The sequence below is a fragment of the Bombus affinis genome, chromosome 11 (genome assembly GCF_024516045.1).
Source record: "Bombus affinis isolate iyBomAffi1 chromosome 11, iyBomAffi1.2, whole genome shotgun sequence".
NCBI classification, from domain to species: domain Eukaryota; kingdom Metazoa; phylum Arthropoda; class Insecta; order Hymenoptera; family Apidae; genus Bombus; species Bombus affinis.
Genome location: NC_066354.1, coordinates 2,813,802 through 2,835,237, shown reverse-complemented (window position 1 = coordinate 2,835,237; position 21,436 = coordinate 2,813,802). Strand labels below are relative to the sequence as shown.

The window sequence follows — 21,436 nt, the reverse complement described above, 5'->3', positions numbered from 1 at the left end:
AAAAATAGGTACACATTAAACAAAGAAATTTTTGTTAGTATTTTAAAATTTCCGGGAAAAAATTCATTATAAATTTTTATAATTAATTCTTTTTTGAAAAATTCTTATTTATTTATAACGATGATAACTAATAATTCAATTTTTTATGGCGAATTCTCTAATCATTTCTCATTAATACTATACAGTAGTTGTTTCAATGATTCTTCGTTAATAGTTTGTAAATTATTTGCGTTGTTATCTGCACTAAAACTTTGTTCTATATCAGTATTAAACATATTCATTTCCATGATATGTCCTGTATTTCTAAAAGTATCATAAGATTTTGATATATCTCCTTTTTGTGTGGGGGATGATACTCTTAAGTGTTCCATTTCAGCAGTGGGTGAAGATAGTCCATTTTCAAGGGGAGACATTACCATTGAAAAGAAATCATGTGTATCTTCTTGAAATGGTTTCTCATTTTTTGATTGTATTGCTTTACAAGTGTCAAAGGGTTTCTTAAATATAGAACTATTAGGAATGTCAGATTTCCACATATTCCCTGTTTTTTCATTATCATTGTTTGTCCCTGTACATTCTTCTAACTTCTGTTTTTTATTTGTAATGTTAGTATTTGCAATAGTTTGTATTTTTTCAATGTTAGACTCTTTTGTTAAAAGATGCTGACCTTGAGTATTTATTATTAACACATATTTGTTTTCTTCATTATTTACAATATCTAGCATCGTTTGATTTTCCTTTAAAAAATCCTTTTGAGTTTTACGTATATCATTGTGTATACCTTGTACATCTGGTAAATTTACTGACTTCTGATCCATGATATTTGTTTGTTGTACAATTCCTGTTTGTTGTGCTGGGCACTTATGAGTTCTTTGACTTACCTATAGTAATGGATAATTAATAAAATCATAAAAGTATTTCTTTTTTATTCTGATATACCTTGTATCTGAAGCTTTTTCCACATGTTGTGCATTTATAAGGCATTACACCTGTGTGAATTCTACGATGAACCAAGTACGAAACACGTTGACGAAAACATTTTCCTAAAAAGCAAGCATCTAAATTATAAAAAAGATGATGTCATATTTATGCATCTATTTTTTCATTATAGGAAGGAGCTTTTAATTATAAAATTCTCAAAATATATGCTGTATGAATATAGTTATTACATACTTCTAAATATAAGCAGTATTTGTAGTAGATATAATAAACTACAAAACATTGTTATACATACATTGCAGAAACAGAACAATCCATATTAAATTGTTAGTAATAACTGAAAACAAAACATGCATTATTTCAGTTTTTGCAACACATTTTTAAATAAAATTCTTACAAAAGTTAACATACCACATGTTTCACATGCAAAAGGTTTTTCTCCTGTATGAATTCGTTCATGATTATGCAAAGTAGATAATTCTTTAAATGATCTGCCACAAGTTGTACATGTATAAGGTTTATCATCTTTATGGTATAATCTATGTTTATGATATGACTGCTGGAAAGTAAATGTTTTATTACATATGTTGCACTTATAAGGCATTTCTCCTGAATGTAATCTTTTATGTTTTTTTAGAAAATATTTCGTTGTAAACATTTTATTGCATACATCACATTCCCATTGTTTAGCTTCATGTGTTTTTAAATGCTGCATTACATGTTGTTCCTAAAATAATAAATTTGTTTTATTTTGTACAAAAAGATATTCAAAGAAACATATTTACCACCTTCTTAAATTTTTTTCCACATGTGGGGCAACTAAATTTATTTTCATTAAGTATGAGTTCTATTTGTCCACCTCTGACCAAAGAACCTGAAAATATGTTTATGTTAATGTTTGTTAAATAATAGATATTAATACGCTTTCAATGTAATAACAAATTACCTAAATTATATCCCATATGTGCTACTCGCATATGCACCATTAAACTACCTCTCATTTTAAATACTTTAGAGCACAAGTGACATGAATAATTCTTAAGTAAATTTTCAGGCATAACATTTAAATCTTTTTCATTGATCATATGTATTAATTGCTTATGTAAAAGCAAAATATTATGATCAGGAAAATGAAAACCACATATATTGCAACGCTCAGTCTTTTGTTTTGTTGATAATGTTTTTATAAGTTTTAATTGAGGTAATATTTCATTATGTTCAAGACTTTCATTCTGTCTTTTATTACATACAACAGATGAATCTTCTTGTATATTCCTATCATTAGCTTTTTCCAATGGTATATTGGTACATGTACTTATAATGTTTGGAAATTTGTTTGTTATTATCATTTGTTCATTGGTACAAGGTTTATCGACAGATCTTCCCATTTTGTCTGCTACTTCTTTGTTTGGTTGTTCACAATGTTGATCCTCTATCCAATTTTTAAATGTTTGAACATTTTCATATTCTGTTTCAGAATAATTTTGTACAAATTTTACATTTTTAATGTTTTGATGATCAAAGTACTGTGTAGCATAATCTAATTTTATTGTTTCTTGTAACATTTGTTGAGGCAGTTTTTCTGATTCTATTTCTTTATTCCTTTGAAGTGTATGTATCTCTTTATTTCCACAAATTGAATTTTGTGGAAATGTAATTTGAGATATATGATTCAATGAATTTTGATTTTGAATAGAAACTTCTGGATTCAAAATTGAAGCTTCATCTTTTGTATTTTGCAGACTTTGCGAAGATATTAAACTATTTTGAATATTTAAGTTATTCTGTGAAAGTTTATTTGAATCTGTAATTTGTATTTTAGACATATTCCAATCTTGAAAAGTAATACTTTCTACATTATTTATTATTGGTGGATTATGAGTACTGGTAATAATATTTGTATGTTTCAATGACTCTGTTGTATTATTATTACTTAAATTAATAGTGTGGCTGAATAAATGAATAGTAAGCTTATCAATACCAAGCAATACTTCATTACACACAGGGCATGTAAGAGGTCGTGTTGCTACACTTATTAATCCTGCTCGCAATGCATCCAATGTTAAAAAACCTGGTTGTGAGCACAAAGGACATGCTAAAAGTCTTGCACACATGTTTCTTACCAATTTTTATTTATAATGTTTTTTATTCAAAATAATATTTATAATAGAGAGCTTCACATTGTTTTCTTAGTAATATAAATGATAAATAATCTTTCCATCTTTTTTGTATCAATAAAAATTAGCTTTTATACAGACTTAATGTTGGCTATAAAAGTAGAGAGTGTTTGAGATACAAATTTAAAGTAGCTGATTAATTTAAATTTAACATTGTCATCTGTAATATTATTGGGGTTATGCCTGAACTTGACCCAATGGCACAAATTAAAGATCAAAATCATACCTCATATGTTAATAAGTATAGAGAAAAACTCAATGTAAAGCGAAAGTTTTTCTTTTTCAAAGTGCACAAAATAGAACAAAGTTTTATATATGACAATTTAATTATAGAATGAAGATTTCAGATATTTATCTGGGATTCCTTTGATTCTTTGTAGAGTATATGTGATGTTCTTGAATCTATATTTAGACAAGAAGCGGGACATTTAAGAAGAAAATGTGGTAGAGTCAATAATGGTTTTATTCAATTAAAAAAGTATAAAGCTTATACATTTATAACAAGTGAGAACATATACATAATAAAAGGTATTTATTTTAATATACTGGACATTTGTATGGTGTGCCATCCTTACAACAATATTCTCTTCCAGCAGAAAGATTTGTGTTAATCCATCCACTGTTACAATTTTTAATAAATAAGTAAGCCTAATATAAAGAAATTATATAATATAATGTTGGTTAATAGTTAATTTGAAGCTATTGTGAAACATTAAAATAAAACTTACCCTTTCCTTATGACAGTCATATTTTATTGAATTACATAGTATTTTAGGACTGTTTGGCAGATGTTTAATAATCTATAGTAAATATTTCATATTTTGCATTATTTGAGATAAGAAATTAACTGTATCATCAATAAAATATATGTATGGTAATAATTTTGTATTTTTATAGATTAACTCACAGTGTCCAAGCATTTATTTGTGCACAGTTTATTCCCAGTTGGAGTACATGAAAATGATCCAGGCAAATCATGAAGAATAGCAGGTTCTCCTGTAGGTGGTTCTTTGCCATCCTTTTTAAATTGTCCACTTAAAAAAATTCCACAAGCACAACCAATTGGATATTCAGTAGTTATAATTTTAAGAGTATCATTTAAAACTTTTATTTTAATTTGATCTGCTGATGCAGATAAGAAATAGAGAATTGATAACAGAAATGCCAAATTCATCTTTTCTGTAAAAAAAATACTTATTTCAGATTTCTCTTATGAATAAGATTATTTTAATTAATAATTACCAATAAAAGAAAGCTGTATCTAAGTATATTAAGAATATATAAAAATCTGTACTCTAAACTGTGAAGTATTAATAAAGTATACAAGTATATATTCAGTTTAATGATACTTACATTAATCAAATTGTCTGCATTATTTGCATGAAGTAATGAAAATCAATAAGACGTGCAGGTTTTGTTGAAAGCGCTTTGTTTTGTAAAATCAGCAATTAAAATGGGTCACATTCATAATAAGCAATATTTCATAATACTGCAGTACTGTAATCATATTGTATTTAAAAAAAGTTTGTTTTATTCTTTTAATATGAATATAATCTTAAACTACAAATAAATATATGTACAACAATAAGATCTAGATTACTTTCTTGTTGATAAGATTATACATATTTGCTTTATTATGCATTGATATTTTATAACTTTTTGATAAGTTTTGCATTTCCTTTTAAAACTATTTTTTTTCCATTTGCAATACAAATATATTCACATTTCATGATTTTTCTTATAGAAACAATTTGCACTTTTATCTCTATTATATCTCCAGCATAACATGGTGCTGGAAATGTAAAGGTTTGTTCAACTACTATGGTTCCTGGGCCTGGCATTTTTGTACCAAGTACTCCTGATACTAAGCCATTGAGTAGAGCACCATGAACAAGATTATTTGATGTCACAAAATGTATTGGATTATAATCACCAGTTAATTTTGCAAAATTTAGTATATCATCTTTGGTAACTGTTTTAAAAACTGATATTTCATTTCCAACTTTCATAGTGTTTAGAACATCTGAAGGTCCTGTACAATATCTTTGCACATACCTTTTTAGCAATTTAAAGAATGGCTTTGAGAACTTCATTTTACTGTACAATTGAATTATAATATATAATTTTTTAACTACTTTTTTTTTATGTATCAAGGTATAATTAGATATATATCCTTCCAAAATATTTTCTATGTATTTTTAGAATTTTCAACTTTATCCTTTATTTCAGTGCAGTCATTTAAAAATATTGCTGCTAAGTTTTTAATACGATTACTTTCATGATTTGACAAATCAGATATTTTTCCAATTAATTCAGTTGTTACTTCACTCTTATAATCAGGGGTAATTAAAGATATTAAACTAGTAATTACTGAAAGTATGATATCTTCATCTTGTGAAGAAAGTAATGGTGTTAATAGACAAATGCCTTGGTTACGTAAAATGTATAGTTTATTTATTGGATCTAAAATATAATCCTTTTGTTAATTAATAGTTACCACAAGGATGTACTTTTTGAAAATAAATCTTTTAAACCATTATATACCTACCAGCACATACATTACAAATACCTCCTACTGCAAAACGTACTAATTTTAAATTATTTTCTGACAAAGCGTGAAGGAACAAATCAATTATTTGTAGTTGTCTTATGTATCCATAATTGATAGGATCATAAGCAAAATTAGCAAGGTTTGCTAACACTTGTTCCTTTGCTTCTGTAGAAATAATTTATTTTCTATAATTATGCAATATAATAATTATATAATTTTTTTATGCAAATTACCTTTAGATTTAGTGGTCTTAAATTCTGTAACTAAAAGTTTTAAGAAATCATAACGACCAATAGAACTTTTCCCAGTACGTTTTATTAATTGTTCCTTGCTAGTAAACATGAGAGAATAATTTTCATTTATATTACTTAGCGAAATTTCTCACTCATGATATTTAATTCATGCTATTCCATTACTTTATTTTGAATTTTTTAATCACTATTTTTAAACGGTGGACGTGGTAAAAAAGATAATTTACAGTTCCTCATGTACAAAAATTTCACTTTCTTAGGTGTTTCTTTTGCTCATAATATTTTCTACGATTACATACCAAAATTTTTTAAATTTCTTGTATGTTGTAACGAAAACAGGAAATATTAATTTCGCAGCGTATTATGTTATAGCAAGCAGTCGTTAAGTAATAAAATTATCCGGATATGATGGTTTAGGATAAGTGTCAATAAGTACATTATATGTGACTGCATCTGTATTTAGATCATAGTCGATGACCGGATGTGATTTTGATATAAAATTAATGCCATTGGTAGACAAACTGTTTCTATTTTATGTGTTGTTATTGAAACCAATCGGCAGCTTGATATTCATAACGAACGTGGTGTGCGTTTAAGCGCATATTCGAACATACCATTCCTGTACCCATATTCCTATGAAAGTAAGTAGAGAACGTCATTGCGAAGTCATGGTTAACACGTAGCCGGTGTTCAACGTGTCTTAAACTTCTAGCCTAGGCATAGTGATTTGATAATTTGTTGCAAGCATCTTGATTTGCAGCGTGTTGAATAGAAACAAATGTTAATATGTTCATGGCAAATGTCTGTTAAAATTTCACGGAAATATTTATCATTACATTCAGAAATTTAAAGGAAATATGTTGCCAAATAGAACATCCATTACAAATATTAGAAAAGATATGTTCCCTGACAAGAAATCGACGTCTAAGCAAATGAAAACTTCTACATTAACAAACGCCGCTGGTCTTAGTTCTCTTATTACTTTTACTGTTTTGCTACTTGCTTGGATCTCAGGATTTGCTTCTCGGTTATTCGCGGTGATACGTTTTGAAAGTATCATACATGAATTCGATCCCTGGTACGTATTTTTAATTATTATTAATTTATAATAATTATTTAATTTAATATTTTTCATTTAATATTTACCTAACATTTTGTTCATAAAAAATAATTTTCATATTTATTAATAATTTAATTGATAAAGTAAATTAGCTTTACATATATGTGTACATATAATGTTATTATAAAACATTACTATAAAATAAAATATTCTTTTATAACATAGGTTTAACTACAGAGCTACAGCATATATGGTACAACATGGATTCTATAATTTTTTAAATTGGTTTGATGAAAGAGCATGGTATCCGCTGGGTCGTATTGTAGGTGGAACTGTTTATCCTGGATTAATGATAACATCTGGATCTATACATTATATATTACATTCTTTAAACATCCCAGTGCACATAAGAGACATTTGTGTATTCTTAGCTCCAATATTTAGTGGTCTTACAGCCATTTCTACGTACTTATTAACAAAAGAAATATGGAGTGCAGGAGCTGGTTTATTTGCAGCGTGTTTTATTGCAATTGTACCTGGTTACATTTCAAGATCTGTAGCAGGAAGTTATGACAATGAAGGCATTGCCATTTTTGCACTACAAATTACATATTATCTGTGGGTTAAGTCAGTTAAAACTGGCTCTATTTTTTGGGCTTCTATGACTGCTCTGTCCTACTTTTATATGGTATCTGCATGGGGTGGTTATGTTTTTATCATTAATTTAATTCCACTTCATGTTTTTGCATTATTAATCATGAATCGATTCAGTAATCGTCTTTTTACAAGTTATACTACATTTTATATTCTGGGACTTTTATTGAGTATGCAAATACCATTTGTTGGTTTTCAACCAATAAGAACATCAGAACACATGGCAGCTGGAGGTGTTTTTGGATTATTAATTTTTGTGGCAACTCTCAGGTGTGTTGATATAATATGTTAGTATAATTTTAATATATCAAATTCTGTAATACAGTATATTTTATTATTATAGATATCTAAGAACTGTACTTACAAAATCTGAAATGAAATATTTTGGAGGAGTGGTTGCAGTTACAGCTGGTATTTTTTTGTTTATTTTAATATGTTTGACTTATGCCGGTGTTATTGCACCTTGGAGTGGAAGGTTTTATTCACTTTGGGATACTGGTTATGCAAAGATACACATTCCAATAATAGCATCTGTTTCTGAACATCAACCTACAACATGGTTTAGCTTTTTCTTTGATTTACACATTCTTGTTACAACGTTTCCTGTGGGCTTGTGGTACTGCATTAAACGTATCAATGATGAACGTGTTTTTGGTAAGATTTATGAAAAAAATTCTTTATTAATTTACTACACAAATATATTAATTATAATTATTTTACAGTTATATTGTATGCTATAAGTGCTGTTTATTTTGCTGGAGTAATGGTGAGGCTTATGCTCACTTTAACTCCAGTTGTTTGTATGCTTGCTGGAATTGCATTTAGTGATCTTCTTGAATTATTTTTCAAAGAGGAAGACAATGAAAGAAATGACCGAAGTAATAATGGAAGTGAAGAAGAAAGTGAAGAAGAAAGAGAAAGAAGTCCTGGTAGATCACTCTATGATAAAGCTGGTAAACTTCGTAGAATGAGACATGAAAGATTTAGGGGTAATGGAGATGGATTAGGTGTTAATCTTCGAAATGGAGTTGTCATTGGTGCATTTGTATTAATGATGATGTTTACATTGCATTGTACTTGGATTACAAGTAATGCATATTCTAGCCCTTCGATTGTTTTGGCATCATATAGTAACGATGGAGGTAGAGCTATTCTAGATGATTTCAGAGAAGCTTATTATTGGTTAGCACAAAATACACCTACTGATGCTAGGATTATGAGTTGGTGGGATTATGGCTATCAAATTGCTGGAATGGCTAATAGGTATATATTATTAGAGAATAAAATGTGCTATTTCAATTTTTTTGCATATATAATACAATATAATACAATGTGAAGCATTTTCATTTTAACATAGAACTACGCTTGTGGACAATAACACTTGGAATAATTCACATATAGCTCTAGTTGGGAAAGCAATGAGCTCAAATGAAAGTGCTGCTTATGAAATTATGACATCATTAGATGTAGATTATGTATTAGTTATTTTTGGAGGAATGATTGGATATTCCGGAGATGATGTTAATAAGTTCCTTTGGATGGTACGAATTGCTGAAGGCGAACATCCACAAGATATTCGTGAAAGTGATTATTTTACTGAAAAAGGAGAATTTCGCGTGGATTCGGAAGGTTCACCTACTCTTTTGAATTCACTAATGTATAAATTAAGCTACTACCGATTTGGAAAAGTAAAGATTGATTATCGATCGCCCTCTGGTTATGATCGTACGCGTAATGCCGAAATAGGAAATAAAAATTTCCAGTTAACATATTTGGAAGAAGCTTACACGACTGAACATTGGCTTGTTAGAATTTACAGGTAATTTTATAGATGATAATAACAAGATCATAAATTAATTTTATAAATTTTATAATTTTTATACTTATAAATTTCAAATGTCCTTATTCAAATCCAATTTTAGGGTGAAAAAGCCAAATGAATTTAATAGACCAAGCATTCCAATATCTAAACGAATTGTTGCACGAAATGCTAATTCATATGTTAGTAAAAAGGTGAGAATTCTATTTCTTATGCTAAATAATTAACGCAGTTAAAATATTTACTTTTGTTGAATTCTTAATCGTATCGTTTTTCCTTCTTTAAATCATAACATTGTGTAATTTTGAAATGTAGTTGAAATCGTGGGGTGGGGGACATTAATGTTACAGACACCACGTCGCAAGAAAGGTTACATAAAAGGCCGGCCAACTATTATTAAAGGACAAAAACCTCAACGAAAAACTACGTAACATACATTTATTGTCTAATTCATAATAATTTTCAAATACAACTTTTATAATAAGGAAAAAGAATTATACACCGTCCCTTGGGTCTACCACAAATTATACCTCAAATTAAGATTTTAATATCATTAAAACTCGAATCAATTAAATATAGAATAAAAGAAATTTTCAACACTGAAAGCAATTGGGACAATTTTTTAACAAAAATGATCTTTAAAAAAGCGATCATGTTTTCAATTTTATTCATTACACTACGAAAATTTCTTATTTTTTCAAAATTATGAAATATTATCTATGTATGACTACTTTACATATCGATTAGGTAAAATATAATTTCTATATGGTTGCAGTATATGGTGAATTTCTATAATTGAATTGAATTAAATATAATTGAATTCTATATTCATACAGTTTAAATCTTTGTACTTAAGTAGTCTCTAGCTTTTTGCTTACGTGATTTTATGCATATTATATTCTGATTGCAAATTACGAAAATGAGCTTTGAATTATCACATGAGAAATATGATAAAAGAGTTAATGCGTAAACTTTTCTTATATCCGTGTAATGCACACTAAACATTAATAAGGAAAATTCACTAGTCAAACTGAACGAAAAAATGGGAATGTTTATTATAAATATCAAACAGGTGAGATCAGAGGGATTGAATATGTGTTATGTATACACAGTTATACAGTATTGTATACTATTCTTGTTGAACATTTGTAAGAAGGAACTTGTCACTTAAAAGCATTGTACATTTAATATTTGATTTATTTTTCCTTTTTTTTTTTATAGAATTTAAAAATATAGAAGACAAATTGAATTTTATACAATGGAAATATGCTTTTAAGTGTAATGTATTATTTTATCTTATAATTTTTTGATTGTCCATTGTTCTAGTACTTTTTTTAAGTACAGTGCTATAGTTCACATGTTTCATTCAAATTTGAAATTTATATCTTTGTGATTTACATTGTAACCATTCTTCTTATTATAAAACATATTGTTTATTTATAATATGTACATAATCCAATTACTATTTTTAGCAATTGTATGTATTTCAAAGATCACAAAATTATAGTTAAAGCAATGTTAAGTACGCAAAATAGCTGTGTACACAATCATTGTGTATATTTGATTATAAAGAAAACAAAAAAATATAAATGAAACAAGGTTGTAATACATATCACTGACAACATTATTTTATTTCCTATATAAAATTCGGAAGACTAATGCAATTATATTAGAAAAATGGCAAGCATTAAAAATTATATAATAATGAATTATATATGAATATAATAAATATATATGTATATTGTGTATACTAAATGCATATTTAGTATACACAAGAGAGTAAAAAAATTTGTTTATATAATTTGCATACTTTTATTTTATGTTATTTGACAAAATAAGATATTAATATAATATTTGAATTCACTTACCTCTTTTTTTAAATAGTAAAGTATTAATAATTAAGCAATTCCAATTTTTTTCGGAAAGGATGGACTATATCAACAGGTGGTCTTTTGTAATATATTAATAGGTTATAGTCTTAAATGTCAAAATCAGCTGATCACTGGTAACAACTTTTTGAAGGTTACTAGATTTATGAATTTTGATTGTCTTTTGTAATGCCTTATTACACAAATATAGAATCTAGTTATTTATTAATTCAAAAATTAAATGTTTGAATAAAATCTCGGATAAATATAAAATATGGTTTGGTTATGTAGCAATATGAAAATTATTGCTCTTGACATTGACTTCATCGCCCGATTTTATATTTAATACATGCATAATTTATTTTATTTTCATTATTCTTTTTACGTATTTAAGTAATATTTATGAGATTTATATATAGATTTTCTACATCTATATTTTTTAATTAAGTATAATATCCTTTTAGAGTATGTTAATTATATTTGAATAGATGTAGATCACGCACTGTTTATTACTTATTAATTATCAAAAGATAATATCTTTTTTATGCATTTCATATTCTACAAAAAAATAATAATTCTATGTTACGTGAAATTTTCAATGTTTATTGTAAGAGGCTAAAATTTATTTAAAATCAGCTATTTCAATATTTCTCGATACATTATATTAATTACTATCATTGTAAATTAATCAATTATATAATTTATTCTTTTAATATTAATATCAAGAAAGTTGGGTAAAATGATGTTACTAAATAACATAATATAATATTCTATATATGTCATGTTATACATGCCATATTTTAAAATATTAACGAAAAGCTATACATTTATGTAAATCAAATATAATTACTCTGAATACAATATAGCATTAAGGAAACTAGATCATACAATGGATATTTTAAGATTGAAAAATGAAATATTATTATATTTGTAGTTTTATTCATACTATCCTATTTTCTAAAAGAAAAGAAGTAGAAATGAAATTAGGTTTATTATATACATAAAATAGTTAAAAGGTTATGTCAAAATGAATAACGAAGAACAATCTAAACATTTCCAATAGAAATAGTCGAAATCATGTAAAAATATGTTTTCGTAAATTATCATTTAAAATTAGTTAACACTTAAAGTGGACATAAATTGTTTGTATATCGAATTCATAATGATAATACAGTGAATTCAAAGATTTTTCGCATGAGAAACTGTTCGTGTGTGCAGTGTCCGCCATTTTGCTTTCTTTATATCTGACATGTCTTTCTAATGTTATTATCGATGAATGCTAAAATTTGTGCGTGAATCTTCAATCTCGTTGGAGTGTATTTTGTACGAAAAAGGTCGGATTGCTTCTGATTGGGCAACAACCTCCATTACTGTTGGGAGTAATTTCCATTGTCCCAACCTCGGTTAAACTAAACGAAACGAGTTCATAAAGAGGATTTCGTGATAGTATTTGTGAATAGTTTACCCTTGTTATAGGGTATAAATATGCTGCAAGATTCATCCTATGAGTTTTTTTGACTATATTACTGAAACTTAATTATAGTATTTTGCAAAGTGTCTTATTGCCTATATAAGGAGTGAACATAACCAAACAGTGTTGATATCCAACATCATGTACTCATGTCAACACTAGAAATAAAATGTTTATTAATATGGCTTTGAATTGTCAAAGTTTGTCAGAACTTTTAGAATTCACATTCAATGCTTTAATATTTCATGTAATGAAATTGTTTGAAAATGTATAGGGTATATTTAGTGTGAATTGCTATGCGAGGCAAGGATTGTTTTTATCCTGATCTAGCCATGGACTAAGTTCACGCTTATTGTTTAAACCAGGTGACTTTAGTAATCATCTGATACATATATGTACAGGAATATGTGAATTTAAACTTATACTTATAGTGATATATAGCTTTAATTGATCTAGATATTATTGACTACTAAAGTATTACTTGCACTTTTAAAACACACAATAAATTTTACTGTCATTTAACTATACAAGATTTTTTGTAAAATTCCACTATAAAATTTGATACTAAATAGTAGGTAATCAGTTTTAATGTTTCTATCAAAGCATAACCCATGACGAAACTAAGTTTTGTACATATGCAGATACATGTATATAAGTTGGGTGCGTATTAATATTATTAGCATATGTAATGGATATGACTATTTTATAAGTTATTATACTTTGTACAAAATTTCATTTTGTTAGTTGTATTACCTTGATGCATATGTAAACATTAATGTCTAAAGCAAATACAAAAACAATCAAACTGTGATATAATACAATAAAAATAACTTTTTATTTTTTTATTCTCAGTATTATGAATTCAGAAATATTTATGTATGGACTTGGATCTAGGCACATGGCTTGAACTAAGTTTTATCTAGATAGGAAAAAAGATTTAGAGGATTTGAGAATGCAGGTGGAACAAGATACAAGGAAAGCGGTAATCAATGAAGGTCCCCATATCCGAAAACTCAAACATGGACAATAAATTGAAGTTTTCGGATCGGTTGAAGGCTTTGCTGAAAACTGAGGCTCGTCAAGATGTCGATCCATATATTTTCAGTGAACCAGAGCCATTTGGTACAGCAACAGGAAGAAATGTTTCAGTAGTGTCGTCTAAAAATTCTAAAGTAATGCAAAATTGCAAAAATAGTAAGACTAAAGAAAAATGTATGAAACAAAGAATAAGGATAACATCCGTACCAGATGCGGAATTCAAAGCTGTACAAGACCGTGCTGTAGAATTAGATGCTGATTGTAGTGTTGGTGGTGGTGGCAGTGGTAGTGGTGATGGTGAACATATAGATTATAAATTTGCGAAAGCAATTCAACAAAAGCAGCGTCATATTGAAAATTTACAAAGACTAAAAAATAGAAAGCAAAGTCGGGACCATACACTATTGTATTATCCTAGAGCTGGGGATGAAATATCAGATAGTGACTCTAGTGGAGATGAAATGACAATTTATCAACGTTATTGGTTTTCTGGAGAAAGCACTTCAACATTGAATCGTTCTGCACGCCTTTCTCAATTGCGTTCCCAACTAAGAAGAAGATTACTTCAGTTACATAAAGGTGGGACAGACTCAGAAATTTTGTTACGTGATAGAGCTAGATGTCTGCTAGAAGCTGCTTGCAAGGATCCTGCATCTACAGCAAGAGCTTTAAGTGGTTCTCCAAATACAAGTAAAGTGGTTGACGGGCCACTTCTAGTTGGTGGGCTTTGTGGAGCTGAAGGATGTCAACAGATATCTTTGCCCTGTACTCGCCATTGTTCTCGTCATATTATGTTGAATGGAGATCAACTTTTATTTGAACATTGCACTGCCAAATTTAGTGATAATACACAATGTTGTATTCCTGTGTTTGATGTTGCACATGAATTACCTCTTTGTCCAGAACATGCAAGGAAAAGAGATAATTATCATCGTAAAGCCCAAGAGTCTAAACCAAAGAAAGCTCGTAAAAAACCAACATCTCCTACAATTCCCAGGCCTAAACCAAAATCTAGGCCAAAGAAACGAAAGCGGCCTCTTGCAAATAAACTTGAGATTAAAGATCCTACTCTAGTACATGAAGAGAGTCAATATTTGAATCAAATAAACTCTAGTGAAAATCAGACAAAAACTTTGAATAATTTGAATACTGTAGCACAAGGAACTTCAAATTCTGCTAACTTAAATTTAGGATTAGGACTTGGTCTTGGAGGAGGACTTAAAGATCTGGGAGATCATGAGGTGTTTCCTTCTTTGGATCCTGCAGAGCATGATTTTGGCAATGTGCTCAACAACTTACCTGCTGATGCTTTTAATGACCTCTTTATTGGTAATTATAATGATATTGTCCTTTTTGTATTGTGTGATATTAATTTATATAAATATGTTGTGTGAAATATATTTATTCTTATGAATTACTTTAATTTAAAAATAAAATAAGATTTATATTTTCAGAAGGCAGAAATGGGGAATATGAACCATCAAGAGAAGAAGAAGAAGAATTGGAGCGAGCATTAGAGGCAGTGGATAAGGATGTACGGAATTTGGAAAGAATGGGGCAAACGCATGGACTTTTAGAGCCAGCTTTATTGGCTCAACTTATGTCAGATATTGCTTCGTAGCCCCGCCTATTTTAGTAATATAATAATTTGAAAACGAGTTCACGTGTGTTCCTTACAATATAGAAAAAAATACTGTTTGTGTATGTGCTGCTAAATGTAAGATTGTGTTATTGACTTTCGTTATGTAACTATAAAAATCCGAGATAATGGCAGGGATTGACATACAGAAAGTAACAAAAAATAGTTAACTATTACTAATTTAATATAAATTTCATTGGGTACAATTACATCATATAGTTAGATTCTCATAAAAAGGAAGAAAAGAGATCATATTTCTTATAAATTCTACAAATTCCATCCTTGCTAAAAAAGTAATCACGAAAAAATCGTAAAATCATCTTGTTCTTTTATACATTTGTGAATTATTTTGAATACAATTTAAAAGTTCAGTTACAGTGTTGTAGCTATAATGGTATAACAATAAATACTTTTTGCTTATGAAAGATACAAAAGTCAAAAGAAAAAAACAGTCCTACAAAGTAATTCTACTATATTTGAATTTTTCAGGGCACATAAATTTATTTTTACATATTGCTTTATTCACTATTAATGATTTTTATTTTGTTTTTAAGTACCCTGATATAGTTGCAAATAATAGTCATTAATATTTTGTAAAAATATAATCAAGTGATTTTATATAATTTCTCTAAGTTGTATAAAGTTTTTATTTTAAACAGAGGTAAAGTCTTTTGTTAAAAGTCAGTATATTATTCAGTTCGTTGTATGTTTTGATATGAATATAACTTAGGTTTTGTTTAAACAGAAGTTACAAGTTTTAACAGATTATTTTCTACTAAGAAACTTTATTTATAAAATAGAATTGCATGAACACATGACTGAACTTAAAAAAAAGTACATATACATATAAATGGTCATATTCATTTTTTATCATCTGCCTGCTGTAATAATATATGCGAGTAATCGCAAATAATCTTATTGATATATGCATAATCACCACTATCATCATTTTCTTCATTTTGTATTATAATCATATAGATAAATGTTCAGTAATAGATAACTGTAACATATAATTAAAGATTCAACTTAATAAGAAGTGCCGAAATAGTTTCATTTTTGATATCTTTAGTAATTGTAATATGATTCAATTTCTTTTGCAGCCTATAAGAAAAGATGACACGTGATATATTATTTTATTATTCAAAGTAAAAATATATAAAATTCAGATTAAAGAATTGTAAGAGGGCACAGATTCTGAGAAAAAAAACTAGATTCCTCTGGTTAATTATAAGGACAACTAAATCATTTACTGCCATTTAACATTTAAATGATTACAACATAGCTATAGTATTGACACTAGAGTTATCTACGTACATGTAATATTTTCAAATGTACACAATATATTTCAAATTATCATAATTTTAATACATATCGTAATCGAAATTAAAGAAAAAGAACTATGTTGAATCACTTTGTAGACTATAAATAAATGTCATTAGAGAGTAAAGCAGCAGAAAAAACAACTTACTTGTGACGCTAGAATTGTACAGATTTTTGTGAGATCTAGTTTTTATTATCAAAGTTTCTGTGCCAAATGTACTATTTAAGATATTTTTTTTGTACGTTACATGTGCGTGTCATTATTCATAAATAATAGGTCGCAAGGAAGTATATCTTGAATAATAAATGTTTTAAATGTAAACCAATGCAAATGGACAGTAATTTGCCACTTGTAAATGGACAGAAATACAATATAATTTACAATTTAACCCATATTGGGATTAAATTAATGTCGTATATATATTGTTATTATATATAATGGTAGTAAGTAGGTACAGTAATTATTTATATAAGGACAATGCAAAATTTAATCTTAAAACAATGCATTGCTTCAAATGTACCTATATATGTATCTCCTTGTAAAATATCAGCATTAGTACGCATTATTAGGCATTACCAATTATAATAAGCATATTTTTTACATTGTCTTATTGTACTCAGTTTATCCACCCTTATCACATATCCTAAAAGCGTTATTTTCGAAATATGTGTCTATGTTTAATATCTTATGCGATAAAAATAATTATCAGTATTTTTCTTTCTAAATTTTTTCAATGCGCGTTACGAATAATTTTAAGTAGTTTTCCATATTTTGTATTAGTTATCAACAGTTTTCTTTTTATATAATTAAAAATATAAATACTTTGTATTTCTTTATTCATTATTACTCAATCTTACAAAATAATATTAAATGTAAAGAAATTAAATTATTGCATGAAGTAAATTTTTTTAGGAAACCAAATATAGACACATATTTTCAAATATTTAATTGTTACTAATTCATACTAACTTTAAGTAATTACACGAAAAATAAAACAGTTTTGAAATAGTAATCAACATTGATTTGTGTTCTATTTATTTTACTTTAATTCAACAAACATACTCAACAAAAATTTGTTGTTTGTTATTATTTGTTGTGTTATAACGATATATTTGTATATATTTGTATATCTTTTAATTTGTATTTGTATATATTATATATATCATATGTTTAATTCAAATAATACAAATTTCAAAATTTTATTTATTTAAAAATATAACTAACGTAAACTAAGAATTTGTAACATTTATATTTGCTCACATAATAGCATAGAAGAAGTTTATAAATTTTCAATTAAAAGAGAATGTTATTCAAATTACGATAATTTATATTATGACACAAATATGCTTATAATTCTTAATTTATTTTCAAAAAAATAATTAATCTATCATCGTTGCTATTGAGTATGTATCCGTTTCTTTATATCCTTGCCGTTTAATTTCTCTAATCAACCACCTTTTCCTTGCTTTTTGACGCGCAATTTTGTAGCCTTTTGGTGAAATATTAATTGTTCTCGTTGAAAAGTCTTGTGCTAGATCGGGTTTGGTTTGAAAAGACGGAAGTCTTTGTACTTTTATAGATATTTGCTACGATATTAAATAAAAGATATGACATTAATGTTTCATAATAAATGCATGTATTCAGAACATTTTTAAAAACTTACTGCATCTTGCATTGTATCCTTAACACTCTTTTTTTTTTCATGTTTTCTTCTATCTGATAATTGAGTTTTGTCTTGTTCTTCGTTTTTTTCTTCCAGAGGCATTAGTAGAATATCATAATTAGTTCTATTTTCTCCTAAAATTCCTACTTTTATTCCCAGTTCATGTAATTTATCTTCTTTAGCAACAAGTGCATATTTCAAATAAAGAATGCATTCGTCATTTGAATTGTCCTCTATTCCTGTAAACCATAATGCATTATTTTGTTTCTTTTGTAAAGAAATATATAAAAGTATGTAATATACCTAAAGATAGAAGACGATAGTCAGAATCTGAGTATATCAATCCTTGTATTAAGGGTGAATTTCTTAATAATTTTCTTTTTACTTGTATTTTGTGACCTTGTAATACTTGGATATCATTAGGTAACATATCTTGAATGATATGACTTCGTCTTTCAGCTATATTATATGTTTCAGTTCTAAATAATCTGTGCAATTCTATTTCTAGAACAAATATCCTATTTTTTGTTTGAATATAATTATATATTTATTATTTTATAGATAGTTTATGTTTTCTATTTTATTATAGTTTTCACTCACCAATCAAACTGAAATACTTGCGTTCTAAAGCTATCCAGACAATACGATGTGTCATACAGATTAATACCTCAAATATTCGTAAATCCTTTTCTCCTTGAGATTGTGTCACAGATGGAGCTCCTTTTTTTCCACCAGTCATATGATGATATTGTATAACATCATGACAACCTACTATTAAATCAGCATATTCTCTACCTAAGACACAACGAAGAATTTGCATTTCTTCTGCATATCTATATCTATAGCCCTGAGCCAAAGGATTTGGTGCTTTTTTCATAGTAGCTGTACGTTCTTTCATTAATTCTTCCCATGTTATCACATAATATTGAAAATAAAGTATTGCAGCTCTCAAAAAGCGATCCACAATTGGTAAAAAGAAGAAATTCACAAATTGAGGACTTATGTGACTGATTAATAAATACATTACAAGATCCTTTATATCTTGTAAAATAATAACATTTGGTTCATTTGGAGCTACCTTCCTTAAATAATATTTCCTAAATCTGAGCTAAAAACGATATATTTTTGAAATAAACAAATTACAGATATTGTAATTAAATTCCTTTACTTTTTATTATTTACCTTATCACGTTGACTTAAGGTTTCATGGAAATTTAAAATCAAGTATGAGTGCGGACAATATACCTTTGATACATGATTAGGATCAGATTGTAGTTTAGTCTTTTTGGTATGCTCATCCTCAGTCTTTTGTGTACTAATATTTAAATATAGAGAAAGATAATAAGTAAAATAGCTATTTGTTGTATTTTATTTATGAATAAATTATCTTTTGGGATGTAATTTATACAAACATATGAGGTATTTGAATTTCTAAAAACTTTATTACCTTAATAAAAGTAATCCATCAGAAATTTCATCCCATCCAAAATATCTTTCTTCCATTTCTAAATATCAATATAATAAACTAAAATGAAACGTATTTTCATTCATAATAATGGAATTAGTAAGAAGTCAGGTTAACTAAAAGAAAAATGAAGAGCAAATTAACACTCAATACTACATAAATTAATTATTGATTGCATATACATATATATATATATATATATATATATATATATATATATATATATGTATATCTACTTCATAAATACAGATGTATGATAAAAAGGAGAATTACATCAATAAGGAAGATGTAAACATACATGTATGTATTGTGAGCAAAATAATTATCATTGAAAAAAATCACTTAATTTTTAATTCAAATTCGTAAGACTTAAAATACACGCGTATCTACACATATACGTGTACAATGAAATTATTTAATTATAATTGTATTTCACATATTAATAAAATATAGACATAACAACTTAATTAATTTTTTCGAACGAAATATTTTATTTATTACAATATTTATAATACAATTATTATTTACTTTTTATTTTTCTACACTTTCTTTATCAGCCAAAGGATGTTTTGGGAGTGAATTTAATATTGATTGATCTTCTGCGAAAATTGCTACGCTTGGTAGTAAGTAATATGGTACATCATATTCAATCTTTTTTTCTAAGTTAGAAGTATAATGATGTACTCTACATCTGACTTTAACTTCCTCAATATTATTAATTTTGACAATAACATAAAATTCTTTATTTTCAATGAGTAAATCAGGACCAGATATAGTCTTCTCTGGAAGAGTTATAGCGTATTCAGGTACAATGTATCCTTCATTACGAAAAGCTACTTTCACATGCCATTTTTCTATAGTCCATGGATGGTCCATGGACATTGTTACTGGTAAATAACATTGAGATAATATGCTTATTGTTTTTTCTACAAATTGAGAGCTATATTTAGATAATCTTCTCTGGATATCTACATCTTCGATTACATATTTTTTAAGATTTTCAGGAGTTGCATATACAGCCAATTTTGGTAATATCAGACTTTCATAAGCTTTTTGAGAAGATACTGATACCTTCTGACCTTTTTCACCAATGTTTTTTACACTCTCTAACAAAACTAAATCAATCTTTTTTTGTTTCCTTTGAGTTGAATGCTCTACAAATTCATAAATGAAATGTTTATGTGTTAACCGTGGTAGCCTCTCATATTTTTTATGAAGCGGTACTCGATATTTTCTTTTTAAGATATACGTGTTCTAAAATAGAAAGCAATAATTATTCACCTTTAAACGCTTAGTCTTGTATTAATTTTCTGCAAAATAGATAATAAAATATTACCCGGTTTTGTTGCACTAATATATTATTCTGACGAGAAAGAAATGTTGATTTTAAATAATTCAAGCACAGTTGCGTATACTTTAACATATTTACTTGTTTGTTAGGTACAACTAAAAAGCATACAAGTTGATATTCAATTTTAAACTACTGTGACTTCTCTGTTTGGTTAGAATACGCCATGAAA

The 21,436-nt window shown here is 27.4% G+C and overlaps 7 protein-coding genes across 15 annotated transcripts; 2 read left to right on the top strand and 5 right to left on the bottom strand.

Annotated features, from left to right (window-relative positions):
* Positions 1-86: 86 nt before the first annotated feature.
* On the bottom strand, positions 87-3,500 carry LOC126922093 (zinc finger protein ZFP2-like). Of its 5 annotated transcripts, none has more exons than XM_050734337.1 (6): positions 1,886-3,500; positions 1,728-1,813; positions 1,610-1,666; positions 1,351-1,498; positions 940-1,043; positions 87-881 (listed from the first exon to the last, which is right to left on the bottom strand). In XM_050734337.1, exons 1-6 carry the CDS (start codon positions 3,051-3,053, stop codon positions 162-164), a joined length of 2,283 nt encoding a protein of 760 aa, XP_050590294.1. In that variant the 5' UTR covers positions 3,054-3,500; the 3' UTR covers positions 87-161. The 5 variants fall into 5 exon arrangements, with proteins under 5 accessions (XP_050590294.1, XP_050590295.1, XP_050590296.1 ...); XM_050734338.1 differs by having other exon boundaries at positions 1,351-1,495; XM_050734339.1 differs by having other exon boundaries at positions 1,351-1,666; positions 1,886-2,980; positions 3,063-3,500.
* A 61-nt stretch (positions 3,501-3,561) lies between these two features.
* On the bottom strand, positions 3,562-4,611 carry LOC126922117 (follicle cell protein 3C-1). Its single transcript, XM_050734392.1, has 4 exons — positions 4,470-4,611; positions 4,024-4,295; positions 3,845-3,916; positions 3,562-3,764 (listed from the first exon to the last, which is right to left on the bottom strand). The coding sequence occupies exons 2-4, from the start codon at positions 4,288-4,290 to the stop codon at positions 3,654-3,656; spliced, it is 450 nt and encodes a 149-aa protein (XP_050590349.1). The 5' UTR covers positions 4,291-4,295; positions 4,470-4,611; the 3' UTR covers positions 3,562-3,653.
* Positions 4,471-6,350, bottom strand: LOC126922124 (uncharacterized). The gene is given in 4 exon segments (XM_050734401.1): positions 4,471-5,314; positions 5,317-5,579; positions 5,665-5,832; positions 5,901-6,350. Coding segments are annotated over 4 exon segments (1,089 nt in total). The 5' UTR covers positions 6,010-6,350; the 3' UTR covers positions 4,471-4,765.
* A 93-nt stretch (positions 6,351-6,443) lies between these two features.
* On the top strand, positions 6,444-11,061 carry LOC126922091 (dolichyl-diphosphooligosaccharide--protein glycosyltransferase subunit STT3B). 2 transcript variants are annotated; one of them, XM_050734325.1, is made up of 7 exons: positions 6,444-6,996; positions 7,204-7,902; positions 7,976-8,286; positions 8,355-8,895; positions 8,990-9,451; positions 9,555-9,645; positions 9,802-11,061. In XM_050734325.1, exons 1-7 carry the CDS (start codon positions 6,776-6,778, stop codon positions 9,880-9,882), a joined length of 2,406 nt encoding a protein of 801 aa, XP_050590282.1. In that variant the 5' UTR covers positions 6,444-6,775; the 3' UTR covers positions 9,883-11,061. The 2 variants fall into 2 exon arrangements, with proteins under 2 accessions (XP_050590282.1, XP_050590283.1); XM_050734326.1 differs by having other exon boundaries at positions 9,767-11,061.
* Positions 11,062-12,386: 1,325 nt separating this feature from the next.
* Positions 12,387-17,388, top strand: LOC126922339 (INO80 complex subunit D). Of its 3 annotated transcripts, none has more exons than XM_050734821.1 (3): positions 12,387-13,155; positions 13,643-15,157; positions 15,283-17,388. In XM_050734821.1, the coding sequence occupies exons 2-3, from the start codon at positions 13,780-13,782 to the stop codon at positions 15,447-15,449; spliced, it is 1,545 nt and encodes a 514-aa protein (XP_050590778.1). In that variant the 5' UTR covers positions 12,387-13,155; positions 13,643-13,779; the 3' UTR covers positions 15,450-17,388. The 3 variants fall into 3 exon arrangements, with proteins under 3 accessions (XP_050590778.1, XP_050590780.1, XP_050590777.1); XM_050734823.1 differs by having other exon boundaries at positions 12,387-13,450; positions 13,714-15,157; XM_050734820.1 differs by having other exon boundaries at positions 12,387-13,450.
* LOC126922341 (uncharacterized) lies at positions 16,233-20,567 on the bottom strand. 2 transcript variants are annotated; one of them, XM_050734832.1, is made up of 7 exons: positions 20,445-20,567; positions 19,899-20,032; positions 19,634-19,766; positions 19,052-19,559; positions 18,755-18,955; positions 18,452-18,690; positions 16,233-18,374 (listed from the first exon to the last, which is right to left on the bottom strand). In XM_050734832.1, exons 2-7 carry the CDS (start codon positions 19,952-19,954, stop codon positions 18,168-18,170), a joined length of 1,344 nt encoding a protein of 447 aa, XP_050590789.1. In that variant the 5' UTR covers positions 19,955-20,032; positions 20,445-20,567; the 3' UTR covers positions 16,233-18,167. The 2 variants fall into 2 exon arrangements, with proteins under 2 accessions (XP_050590789.1, XP_050590788.1); XM_050734831.1 differs by lacking the exon at positions 20,445-20,567 and having other exon boundaries at positions 19,899-20,086.
* On the bottom strand, positions 20,384-21,391 carry LOC126922345 (39S ribosomal protein L9, mitochondrial). Its single transcript, XM_050734838.1, has 2 exons — positions 21,253-21,391; positions 20,384-21,170 (listed from the first exon to the last, which is right to left on the bottom strand). Exons 1-2 carry the CDS (start codon positions 21,337-21,339, stop codon positions 20,448-20,450), a joined length of 810 nt encoding a protein of 269 aa, XP_050590795.1. The 5' UTR covers positions 21,340-21,391; the 3' UTR covers positions 20,384-20,447.
* Positions 21,392-21,436: the final 45 nt, after the last annotated feature.

Excerpts from the sequence above, each read along its gene's own strand:
- LOC126922093 (XM_050734336.1), bottom strand. The coding sequence starts at position 3,053 with ATGTGTGCAAGACTTTTAGCATGTCCTTTGTGCTCACAACCAGGTTTT. Across the intron at positions 1,814-1,885 it reads ACATATGGGATATAATTTAG|GTTCTTTGGTCAGAGGTGGA; the intron begins GTAATTTGTTAT and ends ACATATTTTCAG. Across the intron at positions 1,044-1,350 it reads TTTTGCATGTGAAACATGTG|GAAAATGTTTTCGTCAACGT; the intron begins GTATGTTAACTT and ends CTTGCTTTTTAG.
- LOC126922117 (XM_050734392.1), bottom strand. The coding sequence starts at position 4,290 with ATGAATTTGGCATTTCTGTTATCAATTCTCTATTTCTTATCTGCATCA. Across the intron at positions 3,917-4,023 it reads CAAATAAATGCTTGGACACT|ATTATTAAACATCTGCCAAA; the intron begins GTGAGTTAATCT and ends TATTTACTATAG. Across the intron at positions 3,765-3,844 it reads ATGACTGTCATAAGGAAAGG|GCTTACTTATTTATTAAAAA; the intron begins GTAAGTTTTATT and ends TCTTTATATTAG.
- LOC126922091 (XM_050734325.1), top strand. The coding sequence starts at position 6,776 with ATGTTGCCAAATAGAACATCCATTACAAATATTAGAAAAGATATGTTC. Across the intron at positions 6,997-7,203 it reads ATACATGAATTCGATCCCTG|GTTTAACTACAGAGCTACAG; the intron begins GTACGTATTTTT and ends TTTATAACATAG. Across the intron at positions 9,452-9,554 it reads TGGCTTGTTAGAATTTACAG|GGTGAAAAAGCCAAATGAAT; the intron begins GTAATTTTATAG and ends ATCCAATTTTAG.
- LOC126922339 (XM_050734821.1), top strand. The coding sequence starts at position 13,780 with ATGAAGGTCCCCATATCCGAAAACTCAAACATGGACAATAAATTGAAG. Across the intron at positions 15,158-15,282 it reads TTTTAATGACCTCTTTATTG|AAGGCAGAAATGGGGAATAT; the intron begins GTAATTATAATG and ends TTATATTTTCAG.
- LOC126922341 (XM_050734832.1), bottom strand. The coding sequence starts at position 19,954 with ATGGAAGAAAGATATTTTGGATGGGATGAAATTTCTGATGGATTACTT. Across the intron at positions 19,767-19,898 it reads GATGGATTACTTTTATTAAG|TACACAAAAGACTGAGGATG; the intron begins GTAATAAAGTTT and ends TTTAAATATTAG. Across the intron at positions 18,956-19,051 it reads CAAGTATTTCAGTTTGATTG|AAATAGAATTGCACAGATTA; the intron begins GTGAGTGAAAAC and ends TATTTGTTCTAG.
- LOC126922345 (XM_050734838.1), bottom strand. The coding sequence starts at position 21,339 with ATGTTAAAGTATACGCAACTGTGCTTGAATTATTTAAAATCAACATTT. Across the intron at positions 21,171-21,252 it reads TATTAGTGCAACAAAACCGG|AACACGTATATCTTAAAAAG; the intron begins GTAATATTTTAT and ends TTTCTATTTTAG.